The 11,765-nt window shown below is 41.2% G+C and overlaps 1 protein-coding gene across 1 annotated transcript; it reads left to right on the top strand.

The window, feature by feature from the left end:
• Positions 1 to 918: 918 nt before the first annotated feature.
• Positions 919 to 11,496, top strand: Uxt (ubiquitously expressed prefoldin like chaperone). Its single transcript, XM_057760213.1, has 7 exons — positions 919 to 983; positions 1,151 to 1,256; positions 2,978 to 3,059; positions 3,189 to 3,256; positions 3,525 to 3,632; positions 10,924 to 10,987; positions 11,171 to 11,496. The coding sequence occupies exons 2-7, from the start codon at positions 1,159 to 1,161 to the stop codon at positions 11,222 to 11,224; spliced, it is 474 nt and encodes a 157-aa protein (XP_057616196.1). The 5' UTR covers positions 919 to 983; positions 1,151 to 1,158; the 3' UTR covers positions 11,225 to 11,496.
• The last annotated feature ends 269 nt before the right edge of the window (positions 11,497 to 11,765 follow it).

The following is an 11,765-nucleotide window of genomic DNA, read 5'->3' as shown; positions in this document are numbered from 1 at the left end:
AGCTTAATTGAACTCTGAGGTTTGTTGTTGTTGTTGTTGTTGTTTCAGGTTTTATTTTGTTAAAGAGGACATGACCATGACGGTGGGAGGGGAAGGTGATAGGGTCTGGGAGGAAGTAGGGAGAGGATATAATGGTTAATACACACACACACATATGTATATAATACATTGCACACATATATTAAATTCCCGAAGAATAGAAATGATTTAAAAAAAAAAAAAAGGGGGGCTACATAGATGGATCAGTGGTTAAGAGCTATTAGTCACTATTCTTGTAGAGGCCCAATGTTCACAAATGGTCAGTAGCTTCAGCTCCAGCCCTGTTTTAGCCTCCGCGGGCACTGAATGCACATTGTGCACAAACTTGCAGACAAAACAGATAAAGTAAGAAAATTTCTTAAGAGTTGGGAGGGGGCTACAGAAATGGCTCCGCAATTAAGAGCACAAAGGGATCTTGTATAGGACCGGAACTCCGTTACTAGCACCAAAATCATGGTAGTTCACAACTGCGTGTAACTCCAGTACCGCTGGGACTCGCGTACGCGAGCATGCGAGCGGGCATGCACACACACTTCAACTAAATAAATTGTAAAAGATTAACTCCCTCTCCCTACCTTCCTGTGAGTCCAGCCTCCCTCAGAACCCGCCAAATCACATTAAACTTCACCTGATCCAAAGCAACACAGAGAAACTCTGTCTCGGGGGGAAAAAATCAAACTTTACTTGAACCAGCCAGCCGCAGGCTCGCGACCTGGTCCGCTAGCAGACAGCTACCTGGCTCTCCGGCTCGGCAAAATTCGGATATCTCCAGGGATTCATTAACGGAGCGCGCCGCCTGTAACCCGTCCCTTTAAGTGGGTCTTTTCTCATTCTGGACCGCCCCTCCCACCAATTTGGTTGGCGCCCATGCTGGAAGCACGTCATCCAACTGCGCCACCCGGAAGCCGTGGTTCATATTAACAGTTATTGCAGGTGGCCTTAAGGTAAGCACCGCGCACCGTGAGTGGATGAGTCTTAGAGTCGGGTTGGGCAAAAGGAGGAACCCCGTAGCATGATCCGACAGAAGTCATCCCCAACGTTGAGAGGTTGGAGAGAACTTTTTGAAGTTAAACAGGAGCACTCATTTTGGTTTTCCCCCCTCCTCACTCAGGCAACATCATGGCGACACCCCCCAAACGGCGGGCCTTGGATACTGTCGGAGAGAAAGTGCTGCGGTACGAGGCCTTTATCAGTGACGTACTGCAGCGAGACTTGCAGTGAGTGACAACGCAGATTCTAGGCGTGACGTTTGAGAAATTCCACGTAGTGGGTGGGACGGAATCCCTGACAAACTTTTGGATTGGCCGGGAAAAGGGGTTGACGTCCGGGCTATGATTTGGTTAAACATGGCCCTTGTAGGAGAGCCTTTGATGCTGTTTGTCGTATTAAAATAGTCATTACGAACCCACAATATTTCAGACTGGGCTATTTAACCATTATTTATAAACAAGTTGTACCTCACCTTCCTATGCTTTATGAACTTTTCCTCATCAGTGAGATGGGAAAGTTTATGGGGCCTTCATAATGTGGTCTTTTTGAGTTTTACATGTGTCAACTCAGGTAAAGAATGTAACCCAAAGCCGAGCGTGATATAACACAGGACTGTAATTCCAGCACGAGGGAGGCAGAAGCAGGCGGAGCTTCAAAAGTTGGAGACCAGCCTGGGCTATAGACTGACTGTCTCAAAAAGAAAAAAATTTAGACTAAAGCCAGGCTCAGGCTCTGTGGTGTGTGCCAGTAGTCCTATCTAGTGGTGAGGTGGGAAAATTTATTTCTTTAGCCAGAATGTTCAAGCCAGCCTTGACAATAGAACATGGTTGTATTAAAAACTAAGAATTAAAAAAAGCTCACTGTGATGACACAGGCCTGTAGTCCCTGTCCTTGCAATGGGTAAAGCAGGAGGACCCAGAGCTCAAAATTATCCTCAGCTACATTTCAAAGTTGAGTACAGCATAGACTCTGAGACTATGTCTCAAAAAATAAGAAGAAAAAAGCTAGCAGGATGGCTTGCCTTGCCTCCAATACCAGTGCTCTGAGCTAGATCTCTGGGATCTAGTAAAAGGAAAAAACTCCCAAAAGCTGTCCCCTGACTTACATGTGTGTACAATGTCACCAATACATGTACACAAAATAAATACATTAAATAATAATACTTTTTTTTGATGTACATAAACCCAACTGCTGTTATATTAAGGCTGAGAGAAATACTAGCCTGGGAAACTCAGCTCTAGTATCAGAAAATAAAACAAATAACCTGGATAGTTGTTTTGAAAAAGGAATTTTGCTCCAGTGCCTGAAACAATAAAGACTCAATAACTAGATGATTACCATTGCTGTCATTATTAATCTGAACAGTTAGGTGTTCAGAACTAGAGCTGTATGATCATCCTAAACAAGATGGCGGAGAGGAGAGATATATTTAGGGTGAAGATGGGACATTTTAATTAGCATAAGGCACTGCGTAAAATGTAATATTTGTAATAGTATTAAAGTATACAGTGCTTACCCATTTGGGTGACATTTAAAACACTTTAAAGTCAAGTCATAATAAACACTTGATTCTAATGACTCCTATGAGGGGAAACCAAATCCCAAACAGATTTCCTACTTGCCAAAGACACATTGCTGGTAAGAGGTAGAGCTCAGGATGAAATACAGTCTGACTTATATTTATTAAAATACTTGGTGCTTCTTTCTCTGTCTATACGCCGCCGTGTGTGTGTGTGTGTGTGTGTGTGTGTGTGTGTGTTTAACGCAGGGTCTCGCTATGTAGCCCAGGCTGGTCTTGAGCTCAGTTATCCTGCCTCAGTCTTTCAACTACTGGAATTACTTTCATGAACCACCACACCTGGCTTAAAATGGTTATTGGGCCATGCTGTGATATATCTCAAGAGGAATGGGACTGCCTAATGTTCACTGTTGTATTTCTACATGTCAGAAAGGTGCTGAATCATCGAGACAAGGTATATGAGCAGCTGTCTGTATACCTTCAACTGAGAAATGTCATTGAGCGACTCCAGGTAAAGGCCTTTAAATTGGGTATCAGTTTGTGTATGTGTACAAAGAAGGAAAGAAACCCCAGAACAAAACCTTTTACCTGCCCTAAAAATTGGCCACTGACATCTACTTCTTTTCTCCTGGCCCTACAGGAAACTAATCATTCGGAGTTATATATGCAGGTGGATTTGGGCTGTAACTTCTTCGTTGACACAGTGGTGTGAGTGTATTCCCTCCCCTCTGAGTTTCTCCCTTCTTTCTGCAACAAGTATTTCTTAATATTTTCTATATATTAGATTCTGGTGGCTTTTCTGTTGCATAAAGATATAAGCTACATGCTGTGGGTATGACAGTGAATGAACAGAAAATACCTTCTCTTACAGAGCATTCACTTTGGGGAACTGAAGGGAATAGGAAACATCTTAAACTGTCCAATATGCTAAATGATAATAAAGACTTCCTCCACTTCCTCTGACTTCTTTCCTCAGCCCAGATACTTCACGCATCTATGTGGCCCTGGGATATGGTTTTTTCCTGGAGTTGACACTGGCTGAAGCTCTCAAGTTCATTGACCGAAAGAGTTCTCTCCTTACAGAGTGAGTTCATTCCATGAGGATAGTATGTAAAACCACCTACATTGGCTCGGGGTGCAGGGCAGTGGAACAGCATTTGCCTAACATGTGTAAAGCCCTGGGTTCTATCTCTAGCACACACCAGACAGAAAGATACACACAAAATACATAAAAGTCAGATATGGTGATACACACCTGTAACCCCGGGACTCTGGAGGATGAAACAGGAGGATCTTGAGTTTGAGGCCAGTCTGGGTGATAAAACAAGGCCCTATCTAAAAATAAATAAATAAATAAACATCACAAAATTTAACACTCTATCCTTTTTCCCCCATGACTGCAGGGAATGGAACTTATAGAACCATACTACCTTCCTCTTTAAAGCTAGGACTCTAAAGAAAAGTGAGGATGCAAAGTTCAACCTTTGCATAATAAACAATAAATGTTTTTTGTGTCAATTCCTTCACACATTTATTGAGTACCTTGTGTATACCAGGTTATGTGATTAGTGTTGAGAAGAAAAGAGTCTTACATTCTAGGACTATGCTGTTGTATGTACATATATCTATGGATATCATGGATGAGGTTTCAACCCATGAGTCAGTAACGGTCAAAGAAGCTACTTGTCACTTAACTATCTGCGAATATTTCTGCTTATTGACATTTTTATTCACAGAAGTTTCTGTTTTCTCAACACTCTAAACCTCACATGCCTGTACCCACACATGCACAGATAACACCCTCTTCTGTTGCTGTCTGCCTTATTCTCTTGGGACAGGATCTTCACCAAACCTTAGAGTTTGCCATTTTGGGGGCTTCAGCAAGCTCCTGTCCTATGGTTAGAGGTGTTTTTACATTGTTACTGGGGATCCACGCTCAGGTCCTTATGCTTGTACAGCAAATGTTCTTGTCCACTGAGCCACCTTCCTAGCCTTAACACATGCTTTAAGCATTCCCTTTGGGAGAATTCAATAGCTGCTGGTTTTTTGTCTGCAACTGCTCCCCCATTAGTTTCTTTTTTTCCTCACTCAGTTGTCTTGTACAAATAATACTCTCTCAACAAATTCTTCTGTGACCTAACTTCAAAATTGCAACCCCTAGCCCTCTTGACTTGCCCCTCCACTTTAAAAAATTAATATTACTGTGTGTGTGTGCATGTAGGTGTGTGCTCATATGCACTTGTCTGTAGGTGTATGTGCTATATATAGCATGCATGTGGAGATCAGAGAATAGTTTTATAGAGTTGGTGCTCTGATTCCAGGGATTCTATGAATAGAACTCAGATTTCCAGGCTTATGTGGCAAGTACCTTTATCTGCTGAGCCATCTCACTAGCCATCTTCTAGTTTTTCTGTTTTTCCAGCATCTTTCTCATGTTCATTGTGTTTTATAAATAATTAATAAGCATTATTTACATTTTTACAGGGCTAATACGTAAGCCAAGGTCTCTTGTATACTAAGCAAGAGCTCTGTTGCTGAACTATGTCCCCAGCCCAGGTTTATAACCTGGCATTTGTAAAGGGGAAAGTTTAAACTATAGATGCCTAAAATAGTGTAAAGCACAAAGTTTTTGTTGAATGAAGTGTATTGTTTCAATATGCTAGAAGCATATTGAAGGGTTTATCAAAGGTTACCTATGTGGGTAATGGTGGGCAGAGAAAGTGTGGGTTCCAGATGAGTTATGGTTTTGTGTAGGGAAAAACTAGTTTAGGTGAGTAGTTTGAAATATTATAGGTAGTGTTGTAGCTGGAGAGATGGTTCAGCAGTGAAAAGCACTTGCTACTCTTGCACAGGACCCAGGTAATGAGTCCAGAGCCCACACAGTGGTTCACAACCTATAACTCCAGTGCCAGTGGATCTGATGTCCTCTTCTGGCCTCTGAGCACCAAACACACAAATGGTGTATAGACATGCATGCAGGCAAAACATCCATATACATAAAATAAGGTAGGTAGTGAAGGCCTTCTAGAAGGCCTACCCTCAACTCCTACTCCCAGAGGAGTGACATTTGAATAATATTGTGTGAACAAGCCATGAGCTATCTGGGAGAAAATATTCTTGGCAAAGGTGACAGAGTGCCTGGCATGCTAGAGAAATTGTCACATGTAGAATAGCTTAGAATAAGTATGAAGGGGCAGTGAGCAGTCCACTTAGATAAATATACACTTACAAACACGAACACCGGCCGGGCGATGGTAGCGCACGCCTTTAATCCCAGCACTCGGGAGGCAGAGGCAGGCGGATCTCTGTGAGTTCGAGACCAGCCTGGTCTACAAGAGCTAGTTCCAGGACAAGCTCCAAAGTCACAGAGAAACCCTGTCTCGAAAAACCAAAAAAACCCAGCCCTAGAGAGGAATATAAAATGGGAGGAAACAGATCTCACACAGTTTCATTCTGAGAAGGATCGCCATTTCAGACTGAGTAGAGATAAGAGTCAGTGGCTGGCTGTTTTACTTTTCTGACCTTCAGGTTGAACCCCAAAAAAAAAGAAAAAAAAAAAAAAAGAAAACACAAACACCTCCAATGTAAAATTTCCCCTTGGTCATATTTATTCCTGCATTCATTTTGCCCAGAGTTTCCTCCTTTAAGGTTTCAGTACTTATTCTATTAAGCTTTCCAGAGTTTCTAGTTTTAGTAGACCTGAGTGATCAAACAAATTGGCAAATAGTTTGATCAAGGGCAGTATAATTCCAAACTAGTGGCCATTTAGAACAAGTTCAGTTTTTATAGCAAGTTTTTCTCCTATGACACAGGGTTTCAGGGTCTTTAATTTTTTTTCTTTTTGAGAATTGATGATTTTCCTCAAAATGAGGCATTTGAAGTTATCAGTACCTATCAGAAAAACTCCTTGCCTGGTCTTTCTAATCTATTGACATGCTGTTATAACTAATAGAGCTGTCTCAAACTTTCATCATTCTAGATTAGGATTTGAGTCTACGTAGTTGAACTTTCTTTTTAAAACTTGATTACTTGGGATATACTTTATAGTAACATATTTTCTGGTTGCTTTTTGTATCCCAAACTGCCTGCCAGTACTTAATTGTTTTTAATGTATTTCTTTGGTTATTATTATTGCTGTGTGTGTGTATCACACATGTATATATAATCTACTGAGTCCATTTAGCTTTGTTTGTATGTACATGTGTCCAGGGTTGACTACTTGAGATTGGGCAACCTATGTGGGAGTTTATCCCTAAAGGAGACTGATTCTGCCTCTTTCAGCAGACTTTGATCACTTGTAGTTCTTCATCTCAAGGTAGGCCATTGTGTAATTTCCCCTTTCCACTTTGACATGCCAACTGGTGTTGTCATTATGCTGGCTTTATTCATATTCTTGGAAATTCATGGGTACAGCTTTCCTAGCTTGTCCAGGGAATATCTAACAGCAGACATTCTGAGCCTCTGACTCTTATAATCTGTTCACCCTGTCTCTATGATTTTCCCTGAGCCTTAGGAATAGGGGTTACATTACAGATGTATCAGTTGGGGTTGGGCACCTCACAGACTCTTATTCTCTGCATTTTGGCCAATTGTGGATCTCTGTGATAGTCTCCATCAGCTGCAAAAAGAAACTTTTTTTTTTTATTTATTTATTTATTTTTTTTTGGTTTTTCAAGACAGGGTTTCTCTGTGTATCTTTGGCTGCCCTGGATCTCATGCTATAGACCAGGCTGGCCTCAAACTCACAGAGATCCACCTGCCCCTGCCTCGCGAGTACTGGGATTAAAGGTGTGCGCCACCACTGCCCGGCACAAAAAGAAACTTTTTTAATGAGGAGTGACGGCTACACTTATCTGTGGGTAAAAGGATATTTTTTTAGAAAACAGAAATTATATTAATTTAGGCTCTTGGGTCTATGGCCACTCCAGCAATGGGTAGTTAGCTAGGTTTACAGTACTAGGACTAAATTCCTTCCTGTTGTGCATGGCTTAACTCCAGTAAGACAGCTGATGGTTAACTCCAAGATAAAAGGTGCTTCTCTTGCCCCATTGGAAATATCTTGAATCAGTTGTGATTCATAGATTTTTATAGCTGGGTAGAACTAGTATTGATCCTCTCCCTTTGTAGCTTACATAGCACCTATGAGAGCCAGTCCCCATGGAAGAGGCGTCCAGGTTAGTACCAGCTTGATTCCTCTTAACTCCTGTGTCTGAAGTACCATATGTATTTTCAGGAGTGGAGTCTTAACATTTAAGTTCTGGGAGGCAACCAAGAGCAACAGCAATTGCCTATATAGCTTTGGTAGTCTCTTTAATTACCCTGACCAACAACTCTATAGCAGTCCAGGCAAGTAGATCTCAAATTGGAGGCCAGATGGGCTCTGCCTTGTCACTGGAGTTTTTGCTATAGTTTATACATAATACATACATACATACATAATGTATGTATATATGCATATATAAAGTACATACATATGTTATAAACATAAAATAGTGTTTCCCTATGGCCATTTCAATCATCCTCATGTTTTTTAGCCCTCCTCTGTCCCTCTTCCTCAGTGTTTCTCTCCCTCTCCCCTCCCCAACTTTTCCCAGTTCCCCATCATAGCACCTGTGCCATACTACCCCATTCTCTACAGTTTCTACTCCTCCCTATCTCCTGGTCCCTTTTAACTTTCCTGGTTTCTGTGGTTACTCCAGCTTATATACTCACATCTAAAGATTCAGAGTTAGCATCCACAAATAAGAGAAAACTTGCAATGTTTATCTTTCTGGGTCTGAGTTACCTCATTCAGTATAATATGCTGTAGTTCCATCTATTTACCTGTAAATTTCTTAATTTCACTTTTCTGTGTAGCTGAACAGAATTCTGTTGTGTATATGCACCATATCTTTATTATCCATTCATCTAGTGGATGACATTTATATTGTTTCCATTTCATAGCTATTGAGAGTGAATAGAACAGCTATGTATGAACATGGCTGAGAAAAGGTATTCTTGTTCTCCAGCAATAATGCTATGCTTCATACCCTGTCCTAATCATAGACTTAAGTATTATTTAAGGATAAGGATATTGGGTTCCTTTGAATTCAGCAATCTTCATTCATTCAACATCCATTGGGTCCCCACTCTGTGTCATATACTTCTTCTGGTCCTCATTATACAACAAGCAGCAAAACAGACCACAGTCTGCCTTTGCAGCTGTCATTCTGATAAAAGGAAACAATAAGTAAATAAGGCCATGATGTAGTATAATAGATGTTGACAGTGGTACAGACAGTACATAATGGAGATGGGAAGTTTTGCTTGAGATGCACTTGTGGTGTTGAATGGCTGACTGGATATGAAAAACAAAGAGGAGCCTTGAAGCTGTGGTACCTGTCAGTCAATAGTAGAGTACATAACTGGGCTGTGTGAGGTCCTGAGTTCAAAGCTAATTCTGCAAAAAGAAGAGAATCTGGGTTTTTTGTAAGCAACCAGAAAGATGCCATTACTTCTATCTGAGATGGAAAAGCAGACCAGTTGGAAGAGCTGGGACTCATTGTAGGACTTAAACACCAAAGTGAGGTTTTTGAAGATAGTTGGCAATATAAATTTGGGAAGATAGTAGTATATAAATAGTTGATACTAGTTTTTTTCCAACTTAACTTTCTATCCCATTGCCTTGTTTCTTTGTGAAGTCTTCAGTCTCATTTACGCAGATCAGCACAATTAAATTGGATTTCCTATTATGCTATCAAGATCCTGCACTATCTAGCCCCTTCTGCTGCTTCCACATTCTCTAATACCATCTCCCTTAACTACACACTTAATTCATAATACTGACTGCTTTTCACAAAGCTTTTTTGTGCCCAGTGGTCCTTTCTCTTACACCTGACTGCAACCCTTTGGCCCTGCCTTCAAAATACTTACCAAACTGAGTTCTTTCTATTACTTCAACTCTACTGCTCCCTGTGGTCTGAGCCTCCATTCTTCACCTGGACTATTGCATTAACCTCCTCACTGCACTTACTGACCTCACATTTGGGTTTCTTGTCCTGTCAGTGCTCTGCCCTATAGCCAGGTGTGTTCTTTAAACCATAATGAGTTTATTTATCCAATCAATTTGCATCTATCCTCCACTCTCAACCTTCCTCTTTTTCCCACCTTATTTAATATAAAAGCTAAGGTCTTTACCACAATCCTGTAGACTTTACACCCTCTGCCTCCTCCCTTACCTCTGCTTCACCTCTTAGGGTCCTCCTTCACATATTCTCTAGCCACAGTGGCTCGTACCTGAACCATACCAAGCACACTGCTAGCACCTTTGTATTGCCTGCTCTTTTCATTGGAACACTTATCTTCCGTGTCACCCACACTATATAAACTTCTTCATTTTAGGTAAGTGGTAGAGTGATAGTACACATCTGTAATCTCGGCAAATCAGCAGGAGGATCTTGAATTTGGAAGTGAGGCTGGGCTATATAGTCTTAAAAGAAAACCTCTCAGTATAGCCAAACCTGAGCACTCTTTAAAATTGAAGCCTCCACTTGCTACCTCTTTTCCTTTCGTTATTAATTTCCTTATACTTAGATCTTACACATAGTTGCTTGTGTTTATTTTGTCTCTTAATATTTTAAGAGCTAGAGAGATGGCTTCGTGGTTAAGAGCACATACTGCTCTCCAGAGGAACTGAGTTTGGTTCTAGAACCCATATCAGGCAGCTCACAACCAGCTATAAGTACAACTCCAGGGGATCTAATGTCTTCTTCTGACCTCTGTGGGCACTTACACTCAAGGGTACATTTTCCCTACACACAACAGACAGATAATTAAAAAGTAAATTTTTAAAGGACCTCCAGGGGCCCAAGAATTTTGTTTCATTTACTCCTGTTTCTGCTGCTATTTCCCCAATATTTATAGCTGCCTGACATCCAGAAGATATTCAATAATCTTTACTTTTTTATCATATACTCATTATAATGGGTTTCATAAAGACAGTTTCTTTCCAGTATAGTTTGATCAGAGACCCTGTATTCTCCCCACTCTTCCCCTTATCCAAAAAAAAAAAATTACTACATTTTTTGTGAGTACATGTGAAGGTAAGAGGTCAACTTTTGGAAGTCAATTCTCTCCTCCACTATTTGGGTCCTGGGAATTGAACTCAAGTTGTCAAACTTGGCAGCAATCACTTTTACATGCTGAGCCATCTCACTGGCCCTATTCCCCTCAGTTTTTAAATGAGGAAATTCCAAGTAGTAGTAGACATCTCTGCATAGGAGCAGCCCAGGTGGAAATCATCCAGGATGCAAGCATTTCTTGAAATGATGAGGAAGGAATCATCGTTGTAAGCCTAAATAGGGCCCACTTTGCCCTTTCTTGTTCCTTTTTTCTAGGCTCAGCGACAGCCTCACCAAGGACTCCATGAATATCAAGGCCCATATCCACATGATGCTAGAGGTGAGAACAGCTCACTCTACTCTACCCTTCAAATATTTTAGGATGATAACCTGAAGGAGAAAGCTAAAAAAGGGAGGGATCATCTTTCCTTCTGAACTGAAACCAAGGAAGTGAAAAGCAGAGAAAACCTGGGGCAGGATCTGAACCCAGCCTCTGCTCAGTCTATTTTGTCCTCTTTTACAGGGACTTAGAGAACTACAAGGCCTGCAGAATTTCCCAGAGCCATCTCCCCATTGACTGCTTCCTCCCATCTAATATTAAAGAGCCGAATGCCTTGGAATTACATAGCCATTCTTTTTCCCCCTCTCACTGACTAAGTGCCCTGGAGACCCATCCACTCTGTAGAACCTCTAAAACACTCTAGAGGTCTTGCCTCTGATTTGTATTTTCCACGTGACTTTATGCTTTACCCTTTTTGTCACCTTGTGAACTTCGACCCACCTCGTCACAATTTAATTCCTTTTCCTAGATATTTGTATCTGTGCTCTTTGTATTACCATAAAGAATGGACTGATGCATGGGCTGGGGGTGAAGTTCAATTGGTAGAGTGCTTGCCTATCACACATGAAACCCTCAATTCATAGGAGGTCTACCTGAGTGAGATCAGGAGTAGGCAGGAAGGTCAGAAGTTCAAGGTCATCCTGAGCTATCCATGAGACCCTTGGAACAAATTTTAAAAGTGCCAATTCAAAGTGATTTGTTTCCATGGCCATTAGCCTTTTCCTCAGATCTTAAGGTTTATTACCTCTCTCTCACAGCCTTGATTTGTTCCCTAAAT

The sequence above is a fragment of the Chionomys nivalis genome, chromosome X (genome assembly GCF_950005125.1).
Source record: "Chionomys nivalis chromosome X, mChiNiv1.1, whole genome shotgun sequence".
Classification (NCBI taxonomy): Eukaryota; Metazoa; Chordata; class Mammalia; order Rodentia; family Cricetidae; genus Chionomys; species Chionomys nivalis.
The sequence above is the reverse complement of the archived record's forward strand: the minus strand, read 5'-3'. Positions and strand labels throughout refer to the sequence as shown.

Excerpts from the sequence above, each read along its gene's own strand:
- Uxt (XM_057760213.1), top strand. The coding sequence starts at position 1,159 with ATGGCGACACCCCCCAAACGGCGGGCCTTGGATACTGTCGGAGAGAAA. Across the intron at positions 3,257-3,524 it reads TTCTTCGTTGACACAGTGGT|CCCAGATACTTCACGCATCT; the intron begins GTGAGTGTATTC and ends TTCTTTCCTCAG. Across the intron at positions 10,988-11,170 it reads ATATCCACATGATGCTAGAG|GGACTTAGAGAACTACAAGG; the intron begins GTGAGAACAGCT and ends CCTCTTTTACAG.